This window comes from Panthera leo, chromosome D3, assembly GCF_018350215.1.
Source record: "Panthera leo isolate Ple1 chromosome D3, P.leo_Ple1_pat1.1, whole genome shotgun sequence".
NCBI lineage: Eukaryota > Metazoa > Chordata > Mammalia > Carnivora > Felidae > Panthera > Panthera leo.
This window is the reverse complement of record NC_056690.1, coordinates 16266003-16292159: the sequence shown is the minus strand read 5'-3', so window position 1 is coordinate 16292159 and position 26157 is coordinate 16266003. Positions and strand designations below refer to the sequence as shown.

Sequence of the window (26157 nt, the reverse complement as noted above, 5' to 3'; positions counted from 1 at the left end):
AAGTCTCCCTGGACATTTTTTGTTTCTGGGAAGTCTGTCTTTTCCTCCTTCTTTTCTATTGTGGTTTCCCAGTGTGACTCTGGTTAGCCAAAGCTGTGAGGACTGCGGCCTCCATCTGCTCCCTCCCTGTCCAGGACGAGGCTGATTTCCTAATGTGGAGAGTTGGCAGGGATCTGGGCTTTCAGAGAAGTTCGTCTGGCCCTCCTCAAGACAATGGCCAGAGGTATCCCTCTTCGTAGATTAGTGACACCACCCCCAAAGGCCTGCCACCTGCAAGTGTGGGGAGCTCTGGGGAGACTAAGATGAGACTTGGGGGCTTCTGTGGGTGTGACGGGCCCTCCCTAGACCATCCACCCCCTTACTTAGGACGTGCTGACCGTCACTTGTGACACCAGCTGCCAGATGGCCTCTGGAGAACTTTGTCTTGCCCAGAATGAAGCAGATGGCTTCCAAAATTTGAGAGACTGAGAAGACCAGGGCTGGATGGTGTGATGCCTCTAGGGAAGTGAAAGTGTCCTTGGAGGTCAGCTGAGGGTTGCAGGGGCAGCTGGCTCCATGTCTCTCTGTCTCTCTGTCTCTCTCTCCTCCTCTCCTATCTGCCTCCTCTTCTCAGAACTCTTGAGTATCTCAGAGAGTGGTTCCAATTTTTGTTTGCCAGGACATACCCCACAGGTGACACTTCTGGCAGGTAAGGATCACATGCTGCCCATCTTCCTTCCCGAAGGTGTGCCTGGGCTCTGTATACTTCCAGCTCTTTCTCTCAAGAAAGCAGATGGGAACACACGTGGGGGGAAGGACAGTCACAGAGTAACCTTTTTTTTTTTTTAATGTTTATTCATTTTTGAGAGAGAGAGAGAGAGAGAAAATGAGCCAGGGAGATGTAGAGAGAGAAGGAGAGAGAGAATCCCAAGCAGGCTCTGCACTGTCAGTGTAAAGCCCAATGTGGGGCTCAGTTCCACAAACTGTGAGATTGTGATCTGAGCCAAAGTTGGGCAGTCAGCTGACTGAGCCACCCAGGAGCCCCTGTCATGGAGTAATCTTGAACCCACTTCAGTTTATTTTCTTAATATTTCAGATTTAAAATTTTTAAAAAATTTGTAATATTTATTATTTTGAGAGACAGAGTGTGAGCGGGGGAGGGGCAGAGAGAGAAGGAGACACAGAATCCAAAGCAGGCTCCAGGCCCTGAGCTGTCAGCACAGAGCCTGACGCGGGGCTCGAACTCACGAACTGCACAATCATGACCTGAGCCGAAGTTGGGTGTTTAACCGACTGAGCCAGCCAGGCGCTCCTCAGTTTATTTTCTAAAATTAAGAGCAAATCAATTGCAAATGTCAGTAGTTTATGAGTGTTAGCCCGGGACGGTGGTGGCACCCCTTGCAGCTGAGAACCAGTGTGAGAACCAGTGTGAGGCTGGCTTGTGTTTCCCTGCACCTCTTCCCTCCAGTGTGGGGTAGGTGGGCACAGCATTTACAGAGGAAGGAGGCCGGAGGCTGCCACTTTTTTGCTTGGAGGAGTGAGATGTGTGGCTATCTATTGAAGGAAGATCTAGGTTGACTCTGGGTTGCAGAGTCTAGGCCAGCTGTCTGTCCGTCCCTCAGTTGGCTGTTTAGTGACTTCAGTGGAGCCCAGAGCAGCTCTCTGTCTCCTGATGGTTCTCATGCTGCCTTTGCCTATTTCTGGTGGGGACTGAGTAGCCACTGATCTGTCTGTGCCCTCCAAACAAATGACCCAGGCCCCTCCCTCTCATCCAGAGAAGGCTGCCTGGTGGTAAGGTCAGAGGTCAGTGCTCAGGGCAGCCCCATCTTGCATCATGCCACTCAGATCTGGTAGCTGCCAGTGTGGCACGGGAGGGAAACACTCAGGCCGTTCAGCCCAGGAGCGCATTAGCCTAGACCACAGCACTCCAGCCTTTGAGTTTTGAGCTCTGAATGCTACCACCAGGGGCTCAGCAGAGGCCCAGGGCGCTGCTGGAGACTGAGGAGGGGGGAAGGAGTGGGGAGTGGGGAGCAGAGAACGGGGGAGACCCAGGGCAAGAGGCCTGGAGGAAGCAGTGGTGGGGTAGCACCCCCGTGGCCAGCTTTTTTGGGTTACTCCAGGGGCTCCAGAGACTGCGCTATAGACATGGGAGAGCGGTGACAGGCAGAACAAGGGATGGCTACAGGAAGCCATCACTCCTCTCTGTTGGAATGTCATGGAAAGAACATGGATGAGCAGTGAGGTCAGGCAGAGCTGCCCTCGCTGGGGACTCCACTTGCTGGTAGAAGCACCCATTGGACATCTCTGAGCCTCTTTGTCCTAATCTGTAAGGTGGGGTTGTGAGGCTAGGAGCCTGATAGATGCTCAGTAAAGACCACTCCTCCCCCTCTCCCCCTGCCTGAGCTTCGTCCCGGCCCTGTGGCTCCGTCTTTGGGTTCCTGTGTGGCACTCCTGGGCTTGGAGCCTCAGTGGCAGGAACAGGGGCTGCTCCGTCCTGGGGTTACTCCTCTGGGAGTTGGGAGGCTGAGCTTCCCTGGAGCTGGGGCAGCTCCTGTTGTCCCTATTCTAGGTTCAAAGCCACAGGGGTCTCTGATGGCTGTGACTTCCCGGAAGGTGTGGGGGTGGTGGGTGCAGGAACCCTGCAGCTTCTCTCTTGCCTCTGGCTTGCTAGGGAGGCTTCTGGGCTCAGCCAAGGAGGACTTGGAATGAGCCTGAGGCATGAGGCACGGAGGGGTGAGGTCAGTGGTTTGATCAGCAAGGAGGCCTGAGTTAGGGATGGACCTGTCATAGCTCCCAACATTCCTGGCCGCTATCCCTGGCTCCACTTCCCCCTACCCCCATCCTTAAGGGAGATGTGTCCCTCTGTGTCACAGTGGGAGGGCAGAGGAACTTCTCCCCACCCCTTAGGTGGCTTTTGCATGTTTTGTCATTGATTACGTACCACATGTTCTAGGAGTTTTCTGAGTAACTAAAGCCCAGAATGATCTAGTAAACTGCCGCCCTGGCTGGTGAATGGTGGACTCTAACCCTTCCGCCTCACTGGAGGGCCTGTGGCTTCGGATGCCAGAGGGTGTACAAAGAGCTATGTGACTGTCCCCATTCCTAGTGCCACCAGAGCAGCCAAATTTGTGGTATGGACAGTGGTGGCTTTGTGGTCTTGCTTAAAACTCGTTCACCAAAGTCCCTGAGTGCATATGCAAAGAGTCTCTTTGAAGCCTCACTTCTTATCTTACAATTAATTTGCATTTTGCATTTGGTTCCTTAAGGTAGCCTTGCTCTTTAAGGGCAGTGGTTTAAATTTCTCCTGAGTAAATTTGATCCTCAGAAGGTTGTTTATCCCGAGGTGGTTCCTGTGCCCCCTGGCTCCGTGTGTCCTCTGGGGGTATGGATATCCCTGTAGAAGATGGTAGGGGCAGGGGCATGTTGTGAATAAAGGCACACAGCTGGGGAAAGGGAAGAGGGGGCCCAGTTTGTCTGCAGAGGCAGGTTGCAGTGAGTGCTCCAGGAGGAGGTAAAGGCTAGGTTGAGGCCATATTCTGAGAAGCTCAAGAATGCCAACCCCAGGGCTTCTGATCTTCTCCTGCAGGCAGAGAGGGCCACCTGCGGCTGAGCTTTGTGACTCCTTGCTTGGCACCCAGGCACTCGCTGTAGGAAAGGCTTCTGGGGGTATTCATGTTGTGGATCTGGCGAGGAGGAAGGGAGTTCCTAGAAACATAGGGTGTGTGGTCTGGTGGGCAAGGCGACACACAGAAGTTCCAAAAGTTCACACTGCTGGTGTTTGCTGGAAGAGTCAGAGCACAGGGGGTGGGGGAGGGGGGGACCTGGGCAGGGGGATGCAGGCAAAGCTTCAAAGGGACTGAGCGCCGATTTGGATGCTGGTCTAAGCTGTTGAAAAGAAAGGAAGCCAGTGAAGGGAGAAGCACCCGCCGTGGCTCTTAGGGTTTCTGTCAGAGAACCCGAAAGGTGCGAGAGAGCTGAACTAGGGAAATGGTTGCCTGAGATCAGGAAGCACTGGCCTGTTCTGTGGCTACCTTGGGCTGTGTGTGTGTGTGTGTGTGTGTGTGTGTAATTTTCATTTATTTATTTGAGAGAGAGAGAGAGTGAAACAATGAATTCCAAGCAGTCTCTGTACTGTCAGCGCAGGGCCCGACGTGGGGCTCAATCTCCTGAACTGTGAGATCCTGACCTGATTTGAAGTCGGGAGACACTTAACTGACGGATCCACCCAGGCACCCCTGGGCTGTATTTATTGATCAGAACTTGGCTGGCAAAGAAATGACTGCTATGAAATCCACAAACATTGGGAAGACTACAGCGCATCCTCGGAACAGGCAAACTTTTGAACTTTCTGTTCGGGTCTCTGTAGGGCAGATGACTCACTTCTGAGCCCCTCCTAACCTCTGTTGGTGATTAGCGGGGCTGAGAGGCCCATGGAGCAGCCCCGCCCTGCAACAGTCCTGCAACAGCCCTGCAACAGAAACAGACCGACTTCCCTGGAAGAGCCTGATTGCAGGAGTGGATTGGAGTGGGTGTGGATAGCTGAGAAAATTTCCAGCACCTGAGCCTCCCGGGTTTGAGCCTCTTTTTGTATGTAAATCCGTGTTGAAGGAACTGTGGGATGGGCCTGGAGTTGGGCCATAGCTTGACCTTAAAAAGTGCAGTCTCAGGATGACCCAAAGAGGTGCAGGAAATCTGGCCAATGAAATGCATCCACGGTGGTTCTGGGACCTCTGGAGGAGGGCGGGGCCTACTGATCCTGGACAGAGGGATGAGTTACTTACAATAGAAAAGAGACTGTGGGTCTGGCCAGCCTGGACCTGCCCCTGTGCCCACAGGGAGGTGTGCAGGGTAAATCTGGGCGCCTCTTCCCATTTGCTACTGCGTGGGGAAGCCTCAGTAGCAGCCAGGGGCCTGACCAGGGGGGCCCTGTGTGCGTGCCTGGTGCAGATGGGGCCGTTGGGCTTTTGCTTGGAGCTCAGGGTGACCTCTGGAATTGCCTTTCTGCCTTTATTCTCTTGAGTCTCGGATTACTCTGTGTTCTGTGACCTTGGGCGCAAGCCAGGCACCCAGTAAAGGTGACCCAGCCAGCAAGGCACACTCACGTTGTCTCAGCCTCTTCAAGGAAGGGCTCCTCAGCAGACAGGAAACCACCCTCCTCTGGCATGTGGGAAGCCCAGGGAAGAAATTCCTTCTGCAGAGGGCCACCTCCCAACTTTCCCCGCAGCAGATTGGAGGACTTCGGCCTTCTCCCCTGGTTTCCTGTGTGTCACCCCCAGCCCACACTTCCGTTAGGGCTGGGAGAGTAAAATGGCAGTTCCTGTTGAGTGAGGCATGAGTCAGCTAAGGAGAATGGTGGCTAAGTCTTCATAACCTCCAGGCATGGCTATTAAATATTTAAATATCACTACAGTATTGATTGTTTCTCATCCATCTCCTTAGGGAGAGCAGTTCCTGTCTGGGATTCAGATAATAGCAATGCCTTGGATTCAGACAAACTCCAAAGAGCTCAAAGGTGCTATATAAGTCTTACCTGAAGTTATATCATCTCCTCCCTAGAGCTTGTTTCCAGGAATGGGGACAGATTGGGTTCTGCCCCTTTTATAGACAGAGAAGATGACCCATGTGGGTGGTCTGACCTGCTGACTGGCACCCTGGGCCTGGAATCCTTGTGTCCTGGCTCTTACTCTCACTGGTCATTTTCTCTGCTCCCCATTTTCCTTCTCCTCATAGGCTCTCTCATTCTGCCTGCTGGGGATAGGCATCAAACAAGATAGCCCAGGCCCCTGCTTCCAGAGCTTAATTCTTGGAGAGGAGACAGTGGACAAGAACCCAAATTGGCAGGGAAGGCCTCTCCAGGAGATTGACCTCCTAGTCAGTGTCCAGGTCATGGGTCCCTGGGCCCGGTGGGAGCAGAGCAGATCTAGCCTAATTGTGGATTGGCCCTTACTGGTCACAGATCTGTCTTTCCTCGGAGGACAGTTATCAGGATAAATATACCCAGCTCCCCATTCCTGGGGAGTTACTCACCATGTAAAAGTACCCCGCTGTGGATTAGATTACCTCTGCTCTAACTGCTCATGTGCTCAGGGCTGGGGGAAGGGGGACCCGCCTTCTTGTCCTACTCTCCTTCCTAATCTGGAAGAGTCTCAGCAAAGGGGCTGAGATGAGACCATCCCTGAGGAGCTGTTCCTGCTGTTTACATAGCAACTTCTTTAGGAAGGGCCGAGCCTGCTCACTGCTTGGATCCCTGAGCTTGGGCGTCCTTCGGAAGGCTGGGCAGCTTCTCCTCTGACACTTGAGGCCAGCCGCCCCAAGCAGGTGGTCAGCAGGGGGGCTGCAACCTTCCTGGCCCAGAGTTCTGAACCCAGCAGGATAGACAGTGGGAAAAGAGCTTGCTGAGCCAGCCTGATCTCCTGTTAAATGGCAGGGATGCACAGCTGGCCCTGGGCTGTCGGGAAGGCCCTTGTGCCATGGCAGCCTCTTGCTGCCTGTGCCGGAGCTCTCAGGGTGGTGCCTGCTGCTCCTTCTTTCTGCTTGTCAGCTCCTAAGGAAACTGTGCCAGCCCTCGCCCAGGGTGACGAAAGCTGAGTTAAGGCCTGCAGAAAGAAGGTGGGTGAGCAGTCTTGAAAAGATTGAATTCTTACTGGGGGCTCTCCTAGGCCAGGCCTCAAGAATACACGGCATTTTGAGGTGGCCAGGGGACCCCCACCTCCTCTAGTTCAGCCTAGCTCTGCCGATAGAGGAGTGGCCAGGGGCCCAGCATTGGGGCCCATCTGGCAGGGGGAGCCTGTGAGCTCTGGGAAGGGATGATGCCCCCACATATACCTGCCCCATCTGTGGGGATGAGGTGGGGAGGCTTCTGCAGGGTGACTTTGTTTTCCACAGAGTGGTGCCCCTAACCCTCATCCAGGATGGCAGCATCCTTTGCCTCAGGCACGGGATAAGAAGGAGAGGTGCTTTCTCTTGCCCCGTCAGGGCTAACCATCTCTCTGGGAGCCGGCTCCCCTAAGTTTAGCAGTGTACCGTATGTGCTACTCCAGGGACAGTGCTAAGCAAGCACTGTGTATCCATTTTTCTCATGTTATCCTTGCTCCTGTGAGTAAAATGATAGGATTCCCATCAGACAGACAAGGAAACTGAGGCACAAGAACCTTTAAGCAGCCCAGCTGAGCAGCTCGGCCATTGAGCAGAGTGTGTGACTCAGAGTACCCCTGTGCAAGATCTAACATCAGTGTCTTTGGAGCCCGGGAGGAGAGACTAGAACAGTTGTGGGTCCTCCCTGACCCACACCCCCTACCCCCCACCCCCACACTGAGGGAGTCTGGTGGACAGACCTTTATCTCTTGGCATCTGTCCAGCTGTAGCTCTGCTCTTGACAGTCTTTATCACACACTCAGAGGTGGCCAGGGCTTGGGTAGGAGGAAACCAGGCTTGTGAAGGAGTCTCACTTGTTTTTATACTTCATTGGGGGTGGAGGTTGAAGGGGGTTCATTGATTCTCTTTAACTCATTATACGGTGTCGTGTGTCAGTGGGTCAGCCAGGGTCCCCAGAGCTGCAGTCCGGGGAGCATGAGGCGGGTCGGGGCTGCCCCTGTCCTGCGTCCCCGGGCTGGTTTGGGAATGTGAGGGGCGCAGCTGCAGCTTGCATCTTGGAATGCGGGCAGACCGGCCCCTCTATCCTCCTCTCCCTCCCTGGGCAGCCAGCCGTACGGTACGCCTGCGTCTTAACCCCCTCGGGGCTGCAGACCCCGAGGCCCCCCCCCCCCCCCCACTCGACCCGCCTGCCGCCTGCCGGGAAGGGCCTCTTCGCTTCTGCCCGCCCGGTGCTGCGAGCCACCCAGGCCGCCTGTCCCCAAGCAGCCTCAGAGCGGCCTCTGGACCCGAAGGCGCTTCTGATCTGAGCGGCTGCTTGGGCCCAGGCGCGGCCGCGGGGTGGGGACGGGGCGCCCGCTGGCGCTGCGTCTGCGGAGGGGCGTGCGTCCCTGTGGGTCTCCGGGGCCCTCGCGGGGCTGCGTCACTCTTGGGTCGCGCCTTCAAATGGTGTGCCCCAGGCACGGGTGAGAGGTTTGGCACCCAGGCCTCCTCGTGCTCCTCCCGTAGCTGCTCCTTCCTTCCAGCTCAGCCGAGCTTTCTCGAGATTGAAGCTTCCCCAGGGAACCCCTGACCAGGGGCTCCCGGGTCTTCCCCGGCTCGAAAATTCGGTGGTTGCGCGGAGTTTACCTTTGGTTACTGCCTGCGGCAGGAAGCTGACGGGCCAGTAGCGCCCTCTGGCGGGAAGCAGCGGACGGACCGCACCCTTTCCTCGCCAGGGCATAGCTGGGTGTCCTTTGCCCGCGGTGGGTTGGAAGTCTTTGCACCGAGCCAGCCATCCCTTCCCTCACCTACCTAGAGAGGAGAACCCTCCTCCGACACACACGTTGGATGGAAGTGCAGGACATGCACCAGCTGGCCCAGAGAGGCAAAAAGCCTGCAGAATGTAGGGCGGTTTCTTCCAGAAAAGGAACGGGAAGCCCCAGGAAGAGCCTCCTTCCGCAGAGTGGCTTGGGTGCTCCTAGTGGCTCTGACTTGTTCTGGAGGTCTCAGGCTTGGAGCCAGAAAGTTAGTGGAGAAATGCTGAGGAAGTTTGAAGCTTTCCTTAGCCTGGATGAGGGAGCCCTCACTGCTTCAGATCCTGCTTCTGTGTATCTGGAACGTACAAACACTGGGAGGGGGGAAAGTGTTCCAATGGGCACCATTTTCTCTGACCCCTTTTTTGGGATCTGAGTAGGACACTGAGCCTGGCCCCCGAGTGTTTAGAGCTAAGTACCAGGCAGTAGCTGTAGCTGAAAACTGGGGGACTCACCCATGTGGTGCTGCTTGCAAGTGGACTCCCTTGATCAGTCCTCTTCCTGCTGCCTCTGTTTACTCAGCAGGGGAGGAGTTTGCCGAGCTTTTGCAAGGAGACTTTGGCCTGTAACCATTTTCTAGGCCATGGGGACATAGCAGTCTTCTGCACCTACAGGAATCTAAAGTAGAGGCCAGAGTCCTCCTTGGCTGCCTCCTCTATTCCTGGCTCCCTTTCTTGAGGCATTTGGGGGAGCCTGTGGGGGGACAGTGATGCCAAGTCCTGTGCAGTCACTGAGCAAAGACGGTGCAGAGAGAGAAGGAAGCTACACCAGAGGCCCTGTGGCTTGCTGGCTTGTGCGTGCGCTCTCTCTCTCACTCAGATAGACGCAAGTTTGATGTGCTCTCTCCCAGGCATCCACACAGGTTTCACTCTGAATGTTACTTCATCACTTTGTTTTTCTCTTCCAGATTGCCCTTGTCATGTTTTGCCCAGATTCTACCCATAGAACATGTAGGAGAAGTCAGTACTTTGCATCCTATCCTGATCTCCTTAGAGGAAGATGTTTTTCACAATGTCACAAAACAAATAAGATCTGATGTTTGTAGCTTCCCATGTAGCGTAGCATCTGCTGGCTTATATAAACCTTACACCAGTGCTGCGAGGTAGGAATCACACTTGCCAAGGCAACTGAGGCTGGCTCAAGGAAGTGAAGGCATTTGCTGTTTGGCCGTGGATAGTAGATAGAGGAACTGAGACTTGAACTCTTGGGATCTTTTGTTTCTGTCCCCTAGGGCTGCTCCTTTTGACCAATAGATGTATCAGTGTTCAGAAGAGTCAAGTGAGGGGCTCCTGGGTGGTTCAGTGGGTTAAGCGTCCGACTTTGGCCCAGGTCCCGATCTCCTGGTTTGTGAGTTTAAGTGCGCCACGTTGGTCTCGCTGCTGGCAGTACAGGGCCCGCTTCAGATCTTCTCTCCCCCTCTCTCTGCCCCTCCCCCACTGGTTTCTTTCTCTCTCTCTCTCTCTCTCTCTCTCTTTCCCCCTCTCTCTCTCTCTCTCCCCACACACACACACCCCGCTTCTCAAAATAAGTAAATAAACTTAAAAAAAAAACACACAAGTGAAATTATAAACCAGACTTAGAGTCAGCTCATGACTAGGGGGGATGGGGTATTCAAGGCAGAGGGCAGTGGAGGCCCTCACTCAGAGGGTCTGATGGAATGGGTTAACCATTTGTCTTCTACTGAGTGTTTGGAGCCTGAGAGAGCCAAGTTCAGATCCTGGCTGTGTCATGGCAGCAAGCTTCAGCAGCATGGGGACGTGACTCTATCTACCTCTCTGAACCTCACTTTCCCCTCCGTGCTAGTTTTGCTGTGAGGAGGAAGGGAAGGAACACAGGTAAAGCTCCTGCCATGTGGTGGGTGGTCAAGCATGGCAGCTACTCCTTTTAGTCTCACTGGTATTGCACTTGTTGCCTGCTCTGGGGAGCCCTTTGGGGTTTTCCAGCTGGGGGTTGCCCCTGCTGGATTGGGCCCAGAAGAAATGCGGATGCTGCGTGAAGCCAGGGCAGCAGGTGCGGCTGTGCAGAGGCCACTGGGATTGGCCCTGGACGCTGGGTCCTTTTCTGTCATTACCTGGGTGCACACTGACTGTCTCTAGTTCTGATTTGGTAGAGACAGGATGCCAGACATCTCCTAGAGGATCCGGAGTGGGAGGGGGCTGCAGGAACTTCCTTGGAAGTCAGGAGACCCTTGTGCTGCGCTACTGGCCCCAGGGTCCTGGGCCTTGTGACAAGCTCCCCCTCTGACCAGCTGGGTAGGGGCCAGGGGTAGGTGTGGCCAGCCTTGGGGGTGGGAGGACGGGGCAGGCACCTGGGGGAAGGTGTGGGCCCCCCCTTGCTTCCCTCTGCTGAGCTGGGGTAGGGTTGGGGACAGAGCCCTTAGGAAGAATGAGACTGGTAGCTCTCTGATCCTGGGCGCTGACATTCAGGAAATTGTGCTGTTTAAATGTGGCATCATGTCGTGATCCCAGCAGACTCTTGCAGGCCAGATTTTTGGGGTTTGGGGCTTCTGAAGAGCCAGACAGTCCTGTCTGTCACTGGCTTTGTTATCTGGGAAAGCCCCATCACCTGTTGAAGCCCCTTTTCCCATCTGCAAAGGGAGGATCAGAATTCCAGGTTTATCCAGGATTAGGATTAACAGAGAGACCATGTACACACAGTGCCTAGCACAGTGCCTGTTACTAGTAAATGGCAGTAGGCACAGCCATTGCTTTCTGATATGTAATATCCTAAGGCCCACAGGGACTGAGCGTCATTCCTGACCCTCAGCAGGTCGGCAGGGAAGTGAGAGCAAGTCCCTGAACATGGTAGGAATGAGGGTGTGGTGTTGGGGCCAGGCTCTCTGGGCTGTGGGGCTGTTGAGGGTCCCAGGAGGGGAGGATTGAAGTTGGGGGGTTTTCCACAGTTCCTACTCCTGCCCCTCCAGCTGTTCCCTCGTCTGGGGACTGGGGAGATCCAGGGCCCCCCTGTTGGCTGCCTGGTGCCAGAGTAATGGAAGCTTGTACTCGATTCGGCTCCCTTGCTGCTGTTAAAAGCAGAGTAGTGGGGCCCTGGAGTCTCTGGGGCCAGGCTGCTTGCCAGGCTTCCGCAGAAACAGCCTACAGAGCAGTCCTGCCCCCTGCTTGGCTGAGGGGGTGGGGAACACTGCACCAGCCTCGACCAGCCCCCACCTCCTCGCGTACCTCACCCCAGTAGCCCAGAGCCTTGCCCAGAAGTCTCAGGAGGAGCTCGGAGCCTGGGGTTTTACTTCTACCTAGCCAGAAAGGCAGGTACCACACCCCCGGGACTGCTCTAGTCGGGGTGGGGGGGGGTGGGGGGGGCACTGAGAAAGCCTAAGCTCCTGGAATTTAAGTGGGACCTGGCACTGCCTGGGCCCCTCCCCGTGACGTGTGGCCCCTCCCGCCCATTCTCCCCGCCTTGCCCTGTGAAGTCAGAGTGCCAGGCAGGCATTTCTGACTTCCAGCCAGCCAGCTGCACAGCCCTGTCGGCAGGGAACACAGGTGCCTGACTGCCAGAGGTAGGAGAGCCCCAAAGGCAGCCCACGGAGCCTCCATGGCACCTTCAGTCCTGGGCTGGGGAGAAGAGGTCAGTTTTGGAAGCTGGTTCTTAGCCAGACTGGTCTGGGCTGACAGTTTCCTGTCCTGAGGCTGGTTATTTCTCCCAGGGGTGGGGCAGGTGCTCAGAAGTCATTAACTCTTGGGTGCAGCAAGCAGGCAAGGCACTGCCGCTGGACTGTGCGGTCCAGGATCCCTGGTTCCTACCGGCTCTCTGCCTGTTCTCTCCACAGACGCCCTGCTGGCAGACTTGGAGTCCACCACCTCCCACATCTCCAAACGGCCCGTGTTCTTGTCTGAGGAGACCCCCTACTCATACCCAACTGGAAACCACACATACCAGGAGATTGCCGTGCCGCCCCCTGTCCCTCCACCCCCATCCAGTGAGGCCCTCAATGGCACGATCCTTGACCCCTTAGACCAGTGGCAGCCCAGTGCCTCCCGATTCATCCACCAGCAGGTAAGGTGGGGGCAGTGGCTGGAAGACAGGGAACAGAGGCTTCGGGACTGTAGGCGTTTGGGGAACCGGGGGAGGAATGGGGTCGAGGGAGAGGGAGAGGGGCCAGGAAATATCCAGGTCTCCCAGATGCCACGTGAGGGGGCAAGTGACCAAGTGTTAATCACCTGTCTCCCAGCCAGAGTGGAAATTCCCTGGTGAGACTGTCTGTGAGCAGGAACCTCCTGGGGGTGACTCGGGCTCTTCCTTCTCCTCCCCTTGGGGGAGGCTCTGAGCGTTCTCTTCCCTGCAGCCTCAGTCCCCGTCACCTGTGTACGGCTCCAGTGCCAAAACTTCCAGTGCTTCCGTCCCCCAGGACGGCGGCGGCCCTCCATGTCCCCGCGCCGGTGAGGAAGAGCACGTCTACAGGTACTGCCCCGGTACCTGCCTGCCTGTCTCCTTCCCCTCCTGCTTCCAACAGCCCGCAGAAGGCCCTGAGGCTCCCGGCCAGCTCCTAATGCCTCTGGACTGGCCCGGTGGCCTCAGCATTGCCATCTCCACGCAGCAGCAGGGTTGGGTTGTCACAGCACCTTGTGTCTTTGAGGAACTGAGGCAAGACTTTTTCCTCCTCTCTTTTTACCACATCCCTTCCTCCCTCTCTAATCTCTTGCTGGGGGGAGACTTTGTACGCCTTCTGCCTTATTCTCCTTGAGAATTTGGAGGCCACCAAAACTACGGGGGTGGGACGCCTCTCACTGTGACCTCCCCTTTGCCTCTCAGTTTCCCCAACAAGCAGAAGTCTGCTGAGCCTTCACCCACAGTGATGAGCTCCTCCCTGGGCAGCAACCTTTCTGAACTTGACCGCCTGCTGCTGGAACTGAACGCTGTGCAGCATAACCCCCCAGGCTTTCCTGCAGGTAGGACTGAATCCCTGTATACCCTCCTGCCCCCTCCAGATCCACCTGGCCTCTGGATCCCCAGAGGGGTCAGGGCTGACCAGCCTTTCTCTCTCACTCTTCCAAGATGAGGCCAACTCCAGCCCCCCACTGCCTGGGGCTCTGAGCCCCCACTGTGGCATCCCAGAGAGTAACAGCCCATTGGGGGGCAAAGCTGGGCCCCTGACCAAAGAGAAGCCCAAGCGGAATGGGGGCCGTGGTCTGGAGGACGTGCGGCCCAGTGTGGAGAGTCTCTTGGATGAACTGGAGAGCTCTGTGCCCAGCCCAGTGTGAGTATCACCGGGCTCTCCCGGCAGGGAAGGTCTCACCCAGCCAGTGCCCATGCCCCGGTGTCTGTCCACTTAGCCGAGTTGTCACCCATTCCCTCTGTGAGTGCCTGTTTTTTGCCAGGCCCCGTACCTGGCGCTGGGGGGTTAGTGGAGTCCCATGAACACCCTCCCTGCCTCCAGTGAACCACCACCTATCAGAAAAGATGACATTGTGCATGACAAGGGCGCCCATAGCTTAGTGGCTGTCTGCACAGGCTTTGGAGCCACACTATAAGGGTTCACATATTGGTTCTGTCCTTACTAAGCATCGTCTCTCAAGCCTTAGTTTTCCTGTCTATAAAATGGGATGAAGGGATATAGGACAATGGTGATAAGATCACCTACCTCAATGGGATGAGAGCCAATAATACGTGTCAAGTGTTTGGAATGGTTTCCGGCTCATAGCACATGATGCACGTGGTAAGGGCTTACTGAATGTTAGCTCTTCTTGCTGTTACTGTGTTGCTGGAACAATCTCACATGTACATCCAGTGTCGTGGGGGATACACAAGGGATGAACAAGTCCTTTATCCCATTTGGGCTTGTTTAACAGGCAAGCTTGAAGCCGGGTTGGGAGGCCCAGAGGTGTCTTCCTGGGGAAGGTGACCCCTGAGCTGCCCTCCCTTCTCCCGTGCCGGCCGCTCACCTCCGCTCTGGCCCCCAGGAGAGATCGGGAGCTGGCGGGCTTCTGTAGAGTCAGGGGCGGGAGGACCCCGCTGGGAGAGCAGAGATGTTGGTACCCTGAAGAGGAGAGGGCCACTCTGGGGGCACGTGGAGCTGACCCCGGGGCCCTCGCTGATGCCGTGCCTGCCCTGCAGCCCTGCCATCACTGTGAACCAGGGCGAGGTGAGCAGCCCTCAGAGAGCCACCTCCAGCCAGCAGCAGACACGCATGTCGGCCTCCTCTGCCACCAGGGAGCTGGACGAGCTGATGGCCTCGCTGTCGGATTTCAAGGTGCCCCAAGACCCCTCCTCTCCCCCGCCCTGCCCCCTCATTCTTCTCCTCCTGTACCTCAGTGTGAGTAGCCAGAACTCAGTCCCTCAGCGTCCGGGTGCCTTGCCCTGAGCCGGGGGCCTGGAAATGCTCTGGCCTTGCCGGGATGCGGGAGAGGGAGGGTCCGGCCAGGCTTCATGGGGACTGGGCTGCCTCACAGCCTGTGAAGGCAGAGAAGCACTTTGCAGGGACATTCCTTCCTCCCGGGTTGCTCCCAGCTCCCAGCCACCCAGGCAAGGGGATCAGGAGGCTGGGACAAAGGGCTCTGTGTTGATGGTTGCTCTTAGTGGGGGAGGGCATTCTCTGATGGGCCATGTGGGACTGGGATCCTGTGCCTGAGAGGTCATTTGCCCTGGAGTCCCGTCTCCCACGCTGGCTAGCTGTCCTCAACACGTCCTTTTTCTTTCTGCCTCTGGCTCCTGAATCCATAGGCCTCCAGCCATCAGCCTCCCTCTATCCTTCTCCCCAACTCTCCACAAGCCTCTGAGTCCCCATAGGTTCTGTCCTAACCTGTCAGGCTACTGAGCTTGTTCTGCACGAGACCTCCCTTCCCCTCCCATCCTGGGCTTCCTGGGCTTCCTGGGCCTGCCAGGCCCAAGATGTTTTATTTAGAAGATGCAGTGCCTCCATGGGGATTGATATTGACTGATCTCCAACAGTTGCTGACTTCATCCTTCCACGTGGGTCTGCCCGAGACCTTTGGGGCATGATACAGGGAATCTGAGAAGGGGAGCAAGCAGTCTGAGTGCTCTTGGCCCTGAGGGTACCTCCAAGAGTCCCTCCAGCTGGGGATTCACAGTGGGGGATGGGAGCTATGTGGGCTTGTGACCCTCACGGTTCTAAGTGGTGAGTAGCCACTGTCAGACTCTTACGGTGTTGGACTCTGGTGTTGGCCTTGGAGAGCCCTGCCCTCCTTCCCTTTAGGCTCCTTTTGCTTTCTGAGACAGCCAGGGTCGTAGTGTCCTACAAGAAGCTGCACTGGTTCTAGCTGTGCCCTGAGAGCAAGGTCTTGGGGGCCATAGGAAGGGTAGGGTTGTCTGGGAGAGACAGCCACGTTGGACCAGGTTTGGCAGAGGAGGGCAGCTGCCTGCGGCCGACTCTTTCTCGATCGGTGCTTGGGCTAACCTCCTTGGCCACCTGTCTCCTGTGGTCCACTTCTCCATAGCGTTTTCTCCCTTGTACCTACTCTGACTGGGGTGGTCCCACAGGCATGGCTTTGACGGGAGCCAAGGATGTGGAGCCCAGGAACACCTTTTTGGGGTCTGGGGTCTTTTTCTTAGGCCAGTACTCATGCTTCACCTTCATAGCCACCTCGGCGTAGTCTAGGTCAGTGTTGATGGTGGCTCTCAGAGCCCTCAGCCCAAGCCCATCCCTTGCGGTGAGCGCCTCCCCTCCCCTCTCCCGTCTATCTCTCCTCTCCCTTCTGTCTTTTGTCTTTCTCCTCCTCCAGACCAGCTCCTCTGCTGTGGCCTTGAGCTCCCCAGAGCTGCTGCCCAAACCAGCTCCATCCCCACACCTCATACGTTCTCCTCCTCCTCCTCCTCCTCCTGGGCCCTCTGTATTCTTGCCATCCATTACCAAACCCTCCTCTGGAGGCCACAGTCCCAGCCAGGAGGTCCTCTGCTCTGAGGACACTGATAATGGACGGGGCCTTCTACCTCCTGTGGCTCCCAACTGGCTTGATTTGGCTGGCCTCCGGGTGACGCCTGATACTCCCAACTCAGGGTCTCCCTCTGTGGAGGGGTCTCTGGGGCCATTAGGTGCAGAGAGCCAGACTCAGGTTTGGAAAGATCTACCGAATCTTATAAGTGAGCTTTCTGGGGGCCCCCCCTGCCACATGCTACCCGGCCAAGCTGGGTATATAGGTCCCCAGGAGCCTGGAGCCCCCCACGGGCTGTTGGCCAACCCTTTGTACCCAGAGGAGGCCGTGGCTGCCACTCGGGAGCAGCCATGGGCTTTGGAGGCGCTCAGGCCTGAGACGCCCCACGGAGCCACATGCAGCTTCCAGGAAGTAACTGAGCCAGCTGTCGTGGCCGTGGACCGTCAGGCCATCTTCCCAGATACCTGGAGTCTCACCAAGGAATGTGGACAGCGGAAGCAGAGGGCAAAGCCAGAGCCAGGGGAGCTGGAAAGCAGCGGCCCGGCCCCAGTTGGCAAGGAGCAGTTAGGTGGACAGACACTCATGAAGGGAAGCCTGGTCAGGCCAACCCAGGGACCTGAGACCCCCAGGTGGCCAGAGGGCGTCACTGAAGCTGCTGCCAGGAGGGAACAGTCGGAGCTTCCACCTGCCGTGGTCATGGACACGCCCAGCACCACTGAGAGGATTTCCACCTCAGGCCAGGCAGGCGCAAGCTCGCACGGCTGCTAGGCATGGTCCTCTGCCGGCCCAAGTGTGGGCCCCTCCTGCCTAACCGCATGTAGCCTCCCACTCTGCATGTCTGCTTGGGCAGCAAATCCGAAGATCGCGTGGCCTGTGACCCTGATGACCAGGATTCAGCAGTGGAATTCTCTGGGCCCTGGAATGATCTCTTAGTGACAGTCACCTCTTGCTCGTTTAAGGCTTTTTCCTTTAGATGGGCTCCTCCTTTCTGATGTGATGTGTGCAAAATGGTTAAAAGCATGGGCTTTGGAACCAGATAGTACTGAATATAAACTGTGCTTCCAGTACTTGCTACCCTGTGTGACCTTGGGCAACCCCCCACCAGCCTCAGTTTTCTCATCTTTAAAATGGGGGTAATAGTAGGGTACCTGCCTGGCTCGTCAGAGCATGCGACCCTTGATCTTGGGGTCGTGGGTTCAGGCCCCATGTTGTGTGTGGAGCCTACTTAAAAAAAAAGAGAGAGAAAATGAGGGTATAATAGACCATTTCCCCCCAAGGTTGTCCAGAGGATTAAATGAGATAATGCCTGTGAAGTGCTGAGAATACAGCATGTGGTCCTCAATAAGCCACGGCTACTGTTACTGTTTTTATGTGCTTCTTGCGTGATTAAAATTTTATGTCCTCTCCCAAAACAAAGTAAAGCAAAAACAAAAAAGCCAAAACCACTACAAACGAGCAGGTTATAATATACATAAGGAAAAAATTAAAAGATTTATTGGAAGAAAGATCACGTTTTTCTATTTCAGATCAAAAAAAGAAAGAGCCTTATGCCTTTTCAAGAATGTCCACTTAACATCCTTTCAAATAATGTGATAACCCTGTAAGGCAGCCAAGAAAGTACTCTAACCCCATTTCAAGGATAGAGAAGCTGAGGCCCCTGGAGGTGAAGTGTCTTGCCCAAGGTCATTGCCGACATGGAGGTGAGCGCTGGGTGGAGGGAGTCTGCTCTGCCCCCTGCCTCCACCTCACCCCAGCTTGGCTCTTTTCTGGCAGTTTTGTCCTGCCTCTTCCCTGGGGCACCTGAGTGTGGACTGAGCAGCATCGGCTGAGCCCAGAGTGGGACTGTGACGGCTTCCCCCTCCCCCCTCAGATCCGCTCTGTGATCAGGAGGAGCCGGGAGACGGGCCACGCGCACCCCATGTCCCGGGAGCCCTCCCCTCGCCGCCGGCTGGACCCCGCCACCCTGAGCAGGACCCCATCCCAGGAGCGGCTCATCGCAGAGCTGCAGGGTCGGCTCGGCATCCAGCCGGAGGCAGAGGAGGCAGCGGGGGCAGCGGGGGCCTCTGCTGAGGACTGGCTGACTGAGGGCGTCATCATCACTGTGCAGCCTCGAGGGAGGCGGGCTGGGGGGCAGCTTGTAGAGAAGGTAGCGAGGAGGTGCCCGGGGCTGGGCCAGGGCCAGGGTCAGGGCAGTAGGCATCCCGATTCTTCCCCAGGATGGCTGGAGGGGAGGTGTGGGGTGTGTGGGGAGGTGGGGGGAAGGGGGTCCTGCACCCTGTGACCTGGTGAGGCTGGCCTCATGGCCTCATGGCCTCATGACCTCATGCTTGGTGCCAGGGTGGGAAAGCCCAGGGGGAGCCTGGGGATGGCGCCACACCCTGCTCCTCTGCTCTGCTTCATCTCTCTCCCTCCTTTCTTCTTCCCAGGTCGTCTTCCCTCCTGGCTCCCCTGTTCCCCTGAGAAGAACCTTCTCTGTTCTGGCTTCTCCTCCTCCTGTCCCTTTGCTCCAGCAGCGTAAAGACTCCTCAGCCAGCAGCCCTTCTCCCCCACCCAGCCTGCCCGGCCCCTCCTCCCTGGGGCCCTCCGCTCTTGCCCGAGGTTCCCCTGGGGACTCGAGTGCTGTGGCAGGGCTGCAGGAGGAGGGTGTGAAGGGCCCCACCCCTCCCCCTCCTGTACCCCAAACTTGGAGGTCCGTGGGCTGCCAGACCGACGAGGACCCGCTCTTCCCCCCGATGCAGGCAGGCCTCCCTGTCCCCGTCCTGCTGCCTGGGCCTTGTCCCTCCCCTGCACACTTGCAGGCCCCCCCCCCCCCACACACACACACATACCCTGTGGCACACTCCCCCATCCCCGCCCCTGTGCACACGTCAGGACAGTACCACAGTCCTTCCGTAGACCTCGCTTTGACCCGGGACCTTCTCTTAATCTGCCGTTCACTCTCCCAGCCCTTTGATGTCATCTGTCCTCTTGTTCCCTGGTGCGGCTTCTCTCTGCCTGTTCCTTCCTGATGTCCCTTGGTCCTGCCCCATCCTCCTCTGAGGAAGCCATTCCCAGAAGGGAAAGCAAGCCTTCTCTCCCTCCAGCCCCTAGACCAGTATCTGGAAGGCCTCTTTGCTCCTGGCCCCAGTCACCTTCCTTTCCTGTGTCTGTGCCTTTAGCTGGCTCACCTTTCTCCCCTTCTTCACATCTGCCTGGGCCATCCTTCTCTAGACTTTTCCTCCTTATTTTGGTACTTCCAGTTGGGGGGTGGGGGCGGGATCTCTTATCTCTCTTAGATTCCCTTTTGTGAAATGGTCCAATTCCAAGATCTCTTTTTCTTTCTTCCTTAATTAAAAACAATTTTCTTGTCCTCGTTTCCTCCCCTACCCAAGATCCAGGGCCTGGAACAGATTGCGGATGGAGAAGCATGGGCGGCCGGCTGGCCTCCGAACGGCAGGCAGAGCAGTCCCGAAGGGCAGGACGAGGGAGGGGTCAGTGCTGAGGCTGGGGGCCTAGGGTCCTGCTTGCCCATTTTCTGGACGTTGGTCAGGCCGGTGGGGTGCCTTGAACCCCTGTGACCACCAGGATCTCTTGTGGATGCCATTCCCACCCTCTGGGCTCTGAAGGCCCTGGAAGAGGTGGCCCTGCTTGCCTCTATCAGCCCAAATGTCCAGGAGGGAGAAACTCCCCCAGTGCCGCGGTGCTGCAGACGTCGTCCCCAAGCCTGGAAGTCCTGACCACCTCTCTCCCTGTCTCCACAGTTCATGGCCCAGGGGAAGACAGGGAGCAGCTCTCCCCCTGGGGGGCCTCCAAAGCCTGGAAGCCAGCTGGATAGTATGCTGGGGAGCCTGCAGTCTGACCTGAACAAACTGGGGGTCGCCACGGTTGCCAAAGGGGTCTGCGGGGCCTGCAAGAAGCCCATTGCCGGGCAGGTGATGAAGGTCGAGGTGGAGAGGGGAGGGAGCCGCAGGTGGTCGGACCTCTGCCCCTCAGGGGAGGGTGCTCCGCGGCAGGCCAGGGCCCGGAGCCGTGTTCTGCCTCCTTCCTCAGGTTGTGACTGCCATGGGAAAGACGTGGCACCCGGAGCACTTTGTCTGCACCCACTGCCAAGAGGAGATCGGATCCCGGAACTTCTTTGAGCGGGACGGGCAGCCCTACTGTGAAAAGGACTATCACAACCTCTTCTCTCCACGCTGCTACTACTGCAACGGTCCCATCCTGGATGTGAGTCCCTGTCGCGTGGCGGGAGGGCAGCCGTGCTGGCACATTTCTTCTTCGCTATAGTTCGTGCCATCTGATGCTCAGAGAGGTCACTCCCATGCTCGAGCTCACACAGCCAGGAAACGGTGGGGCTGGGATTCAGGCGCAGGCTGGATGCAGGGTCCCTCTGCCTCCCTTCCACCTCCATCCCAGATTCCCTCTGGGGAAGCTCCCAGGAGTTTGGAGCTCCACCCTGATAAGTGGAATGGCATGCTGGTGCCCTCACTCTCCTGCTGTGTGATGTTTAGGGAAACGCTCAACCTCTCTGAGACTGTTTCTTTTCTTATAAGATGGGGGTCACAGTACAGCCTGTGACCTTAACCTTACCATGTGAAGATTCAGGAGAGAGAGTGTGTTGGGCATGTCATTTCCTTCAGTGAATTGGAATTCCCGGTAGTAATCCAAGCACAGTGAGGAGGGACTTCATCTCTGGATGGGCTGGCGGGGGGGGGGGAGGGTCTTGCCTGTGAGTTTCCACTGTGGAATCTGTCCAGTGGGTTGGCAACTGGGCTCTGGGCCCACGCTTTGCTTTCACAGAAAGTGGTGACAGCCCTGGACCGGACGTGGCACCCCGAGCACTTCTTCTGCGCCCAGTGTGGAGCCTTCTTTGGTCCCGAAGGTACGACTGGCAGGCAGGCCACCTTGCTGCCCCTCCTTCTGCCCCCCACCCCCATCCCCAGCACTGGGGAGGCAGGGGCAGGAGACTTTGCTGATGTGAGAGTCAGGGTGGCTCCTCCTTTGGAAGCCCTAACTCTGCCCCCCCAAACCCCTGCTCCTCAGGGTTCCATGAGAAAGACGGCAAGGCCTACTGCCGGAAGGATTACTTTGACATGTTCGCGCCCAAGTGTGGTGGCTGTGCCCGGGCCATCCTGGAGAACTACATCTCGGCCCTCAACACTCTCTGGCATCCCGAGTGCTTTGTGTGCCGGGTAGGGAGCCCCCTGGCCTACTTGTCTGGAGGGAGCTGGGAGCGGGCAGTGGGGAGAGAAGGCCACCCCTCCGCCCCCCGTGATGCTCTCTGGATCTAACTTGGGCGTCATTAAAGAGGTAGCAGATAGGGGGTACAGTTCCCAGGTCCAGTGGATCCTGGGCCAGAGCTCATACTGAGGCGGGGAGAAATCAAGAAGAGTAAGGTAGACATGTCCCCAAGCCTTGTCCTGTGTGGTGGGCGGCCCTGGCACTGGTCATGTTCGGTAGAAGGGCACGTGAGAATTAAATGAGATCAAGCATTTAGCAGCCTCAGTGGAAATATTGGGCCATGGTCTCCAAACTGCATTCTGGAGGTAATGGGAGTCCACAGATGTTAGAGATCCAGCAAGGGCTTTCAGACCAGATAAGTTTGGAAAACACTGCTCACTGCAAGACTTCTCAGTGCCTTTGACACCCAAGTGTGCAGGTAGGTTTCTGGGCACAATGTTATAGCCACTTGCCCAGGAGCCCAGTAAGACCTGTGTTTGAATCCAGGCCCTGCAACTTAGTAGATGTGTGACTGTAGGCAAGTCACTGAACTTCTAGGTCTCAGTTGCCTCTTCTGTTGGGAGAATCCAGTGAGCGTTTGGTGCAGCACGTGGCACATAGGAAACGCTCAGCAAGGGGGAGTCATGACCTTGACGGACTTCTGCCCATGCCAGTGGCAGATGTCCCAGCCTGAGCCCCCTTTCCTGTGCCCCACCCCCCTCTTCTGCCTGGCAGGAGTGCTTCACGCCCTTCGTCAACGGCAGCTTCTTCGAGCACGATGGGCAGCCCTACTGTGAGGTGCACTACCACGAGCGGCGAGGCTCACTGTGCTCTGGCTGCCAGAAGCCCATCACGGGCCGCTGCATCACCGCCATGGCCAAGAAGTTCCATCCGGAGCACTTCGTCTGTGCCTTCTGCCTCAAGCAGCTCAACAAGGGCACCTTCAAGGAGCAGAACGACAAGCCTTACTGTCAGAACTGCTTCCTCAAGCTCTTCTGCTAGGCACCCTTCATGGCCCCCCCTGCCCTGGCCCAGCCACCCCCCACCCCCCGCAACTGCTACTGTGACCCAGAGGCCTTGCCCAGGGGTGAAGGGGCAAACCTGATCGAAACTGGAACCCGTGTCCTCGGCTGGTGCAGGATGGCAAGAGGGCCCACTCTTCTTTCGCCTGCCAGAGCCTCTGGGCTTTCCTCCTCCTGCAGCCCCCTCCCAGGCTGCCGACTCTTCATCCTCCCTGGACGTGTGTCCCCACCAACCCGCCTGGCCATGCCAGCACCCGACACTGGAGCCATCTCTTACTCATGTTTTGGCAGTGGAGCCAGGGGGAAGGGCAGGCAGGGTCTGATGGGGTCTTTTTTTTTATCCTTCTTACCCTGTCCCGACCTGATTATCCTTGTCCTGAGAGTATTGGGGGACACCCAGCTCCCTTCAGACAATGCCAGCATAAATCTATCTATCCAAGGGTGGAAGTGGTCAAGGGGCCACCCAGAAGGTTTCTTGTGCTCCTCCTGTCCTTCCAGTCTCCCCAGGCCTGGGCAACTGCCCCCTGCTCCCCCCATCCCCCCATAACTGCTCTGGTTCTACTGAGAGAGGCCTCTTCAGCAATAATGTTTTATAGTCACTTCCTCCATCTCTGGGACGGCGCGAGGTGGGGAGTTTTGCCCCGTGCCTGGACACTGTACCGACTTTGATAGATTTCTACACTGAGGTTTGAATTCATATCGTCTTGAGTTGCTTTTACTTCTCTATACAAAATGATTTTGAAGAGATTTTAAAGATGTCCCCTTTTATACTCTCCTCCTCCATGGCCACTTGTCCTGTTGGTGACAATGGCCGTGGCATGGCATTTGCCTTGTACTGAGGGCTTGGGGTGGGGAAGCAATTTGTATTTTATTTTTTCTTAGCACAAGCAGGTGAATTCGGAGCAGCTCTCTGACTCCCCTTCCTTAACTTCACGGCTCACCAGGACTGTTTTATATAAACTGCTGTATTTTAAAACCCCTTCCTTACTACCTGGGCCAGCAAGCTCTTAACTGAAACTGGCCTTAGGGTGTCTTGCCCTTTGGGGCCTAGAGTTCTGAACCTCATCTGTCCTGTTCCTGAGAGGGGAGAAGGGGAAAGTACACTTTGGGGGTGCTGCTTCCTGTCCGAGTAAGCCATCAGGAGCATCTGCTCCCCTGTGAACTTTTTGGCAGCAAAGAGAACCTGCCGAACATTCTCGGCCTCCTCACTGCTTCTCTCTGGCTTTTTCTTCTGCCTTCTCAGGAAAGCTGGTATCTGATTTTGACCATTGGTCTTGTTGATTCCACTGGGCCCCGCATTTCCCCAAATTTCCCCTGCCCTCCCTGGAGACTGGAGGTCTGGGGAAAAGGGCCCAAAAATTTTTGCAAGGGGGCCTGATAGGACTCCGGGCAGAGGGGACAGGATCCTGCTAAAGCAGTAGGAAGCCCTCAGAGCTCTGTCCCCCAAGGATGAAACAGGAACAGGCAAGCCTGGTGTTCCAGGTCCGCAGAAGGGGTCCCGGCGGGGGTCTAACGTGAAGATGATCCAGACCACTCCACTAGCTTCATAGCAAAGACTGAGTGTGCCGGGGTCTCAGAAGAGGGTCCCCCTCCTTTGAGACAGGGCTAGGAGCAGCCCCAGTCTGGGGAGGTCAGCCAGGCCCCTCCAAAGGTCTGATGTCTCCACTTCCACCCATAGGCCTTATTGCTCTGTTTACAGTGACTGGCCCCAGGCCCCTCCCTTAGGGGTACTGGGGTTTCTGGGGTCTACCTTCTGGGGCAATGGTTATTTGAGGATTTTATTTCATTTTTTTTCTCTGTAAACTTTTAACCTGGCTTTTCCCCATTTCGATTTCTGTGACTTATGCCAATAAAGTTTGCCATTATTTTCACCTATGCCTAGTGCCTTTTCTTGGTGAGGAAGATCCTGTCTGAGGTAACAATTTAGTGCCAGAAAAGAGACCAAGCCCTCCGCGGATTCATGGAGACCATAGTATGAGAGTGACTCAGTGATGTTCCCCTACTTGAGGCAAAAAGCCCCCGGAACAGATGGGATCCCTGCGTGAGCTTGGCTCTTTTCTCAGCAGTTGGTGAGGAAAAGCAGGGAGAGCAGTGCTGTTGGGCCCTGCATGGATCAGGCCCTGCCTTAGTTTTGCTGTAGATTCCCTGAAGGGCATCCTCACATGGGGTCTGTGGGTGGCCTCACACTCATTTACAGATAAGGGAAGGGGTTCAGAGAGAACTGACGTGCACAACACAATTCTCTGAGTGAGCCCAGAGGCAGGATGTGAACCCAGGGCTTGCCTCTGCCTGGGTTCCTGCTTTGACCAGATGTACCCCCCACCGCCGCCCTACTTGCTGGCTGGGGCGGAGTGAGTGGGGTGGGAACCTTCCCAGCAGAAGTTGGTGGACTTACAGTTGAGGATGGGTCTCTAGTGCCCTCCGGTGGTCATATCCATACTTGCATGCTTCCTCCTGGTCTGAGCCAGAATTCCAGTCTGAGCCAGAATTCCAGTCCTGGGCCCTAGGAGCTTCCTGGATAGCTTTGTTCCCCTGGCTGCTTCGGAATTTACCTGTTCTCTCCAATGCGTTTCCAAAAAGCAGCATGTTGAATTCTAGTTGGAATCTTGATTGACCATTTCACAGAGAGCTCAAGTGGAAATTACCTTCAACTGTTACCCAAAGGTAATGGTGGTTTATTCCTCCAGACCATGCTGGATTTATTTATAGAAATGTATATGGCTCACTTTACTGTAATTTGCTTTCTCACCGATTTGCTTTTTCACTCAACTGTACTTTGTGAGTATTTTCCCGTGTCAATAAATATAGATCTGCATCATTTTTAATGGCTTCATGATATTCCATTATATTGATGTACTACAATTAGAGATGATATTTATATCATCAGAGCCAGGATGTCCTTGGAAAGGTACCATATGAGTATGTATATACACGGAAAAGTATAGGTTAGGGAGAAACAGCCTCAGGGTTTGGAGGGGACTGTATAGCATTATGAGGCCCATGGGCTTTGAACTTGCTCCTAGATTTCAGTTCCAAAGCCATTGGGGTTGTTGGGTTTTTGGTTTTGTTTTTTTTTTTTTTTTGGTGTTTTTTTTTTCCTAAATATTTATTTATTTTTGAGAGAGAGGGAGTATCTGCACATGAGGGGGAAGGGGCAGAAAGGGACAGAGGATCTGAAGCAGACTCCTTGTTGACAGCAGCAAGACAGATGTGGGCCTCGAACTTGTGAACCTGGAGATCATGACCTGAGGCCAAGTTGGATGCTAATCCTACTGAGCCATCCAGGTGCCCCGCCCCACACCCCAAGCCATTGTTTACTGGTTGAAGGACTTGGGCAAGTTGTTTAACCTCTGTGAATTTTCTCACCAATAAACGGAATTACTAATACTGTACCTCCTCAGGGAATTGTTGCAAAGATTCACAGCAGTAATGTGCACAAAGTACTTAGCCCAATGCTGAGCATGCAGTAATACATTGTCATTAGAAAGAGAGCTTGGCAGTCATTGACTCCAACAGTCCTCTAAACAGCTGGTTATCAGAGGCACTAGGAAACTTTGAAACAAAAATACAGAAATTTGTAACTTGGCCATGTGAAAAGGGTGAAGATAGAAACATGCTTCTGCCCTAGGATCTAAGCTCAATCATTACAAAAACAAAAAAAACTATGGATATAGCACAAGTGTTCAAATAAGTGTTGAGGGCATCAGGGTGGCTAAGTCGGCTGAATGT

At 55.7% G+C, this 26157-nt stretch overlaps 1 protein-coding gene across 3 annotated transcripts in view; it reads left to right on the top strand.

Moving 5' to 3' along the window:
- Positions 1–24299, top strand: part of PXN (paxillin) — a 47554-nt gene extending 23255 nt beyond the window's left edge. The window contains exons 2-15 of one of the 3 annotated variants that reach the window (XM_042911677.1): positions 12151–12377; positions 12667–12782; positions 13134–13270; positions 13377–13578; positions 14436–14571; positions 16061–16951; positions 18081–18356; positions 18637–18948; positions 19582–19680; positions 19951–20121; positions 20240–20413; positions 20987–21068; positions 21230–21378; positions 22142–24299. In XM_042911677.1, coding sequence (XP_042767611.1) covers positions 12151–12377; positions 12667–12782; positions 13134–13270; positions 13377–13578; positions 14436–14571; positions 16061–16951; positions 18081–18356; positions 18637–18948; positions 19582–19680; positions 19951–20121; positions 20240–20413; positions 20987–21068; positions 21230–21378; positions 22142–22408 — 3239 coding nt within the window. In that variant the 3' untranslated portion in view covers positions 22409–24299. The remainder of the gene's footprint in view (positions 1–12150; positions 12378–12666; positions 12783–13133; positions 13271–13376; positions 13579–14435; positions 14572–16060; positions 16952–18080; positions 18357–18636; positions 18949–19581; positions 19681–19950; positions 20122–20239; positions 20414–20986; positions 21069–21229; positions 21379–22141) is intronic. The other 2 variants (XM_042911675.1, XM_042911676.1) reach the window with 2 other exon arrangements.
- Positions 24300–26157: the final 1858 nt, after the last annotated feature.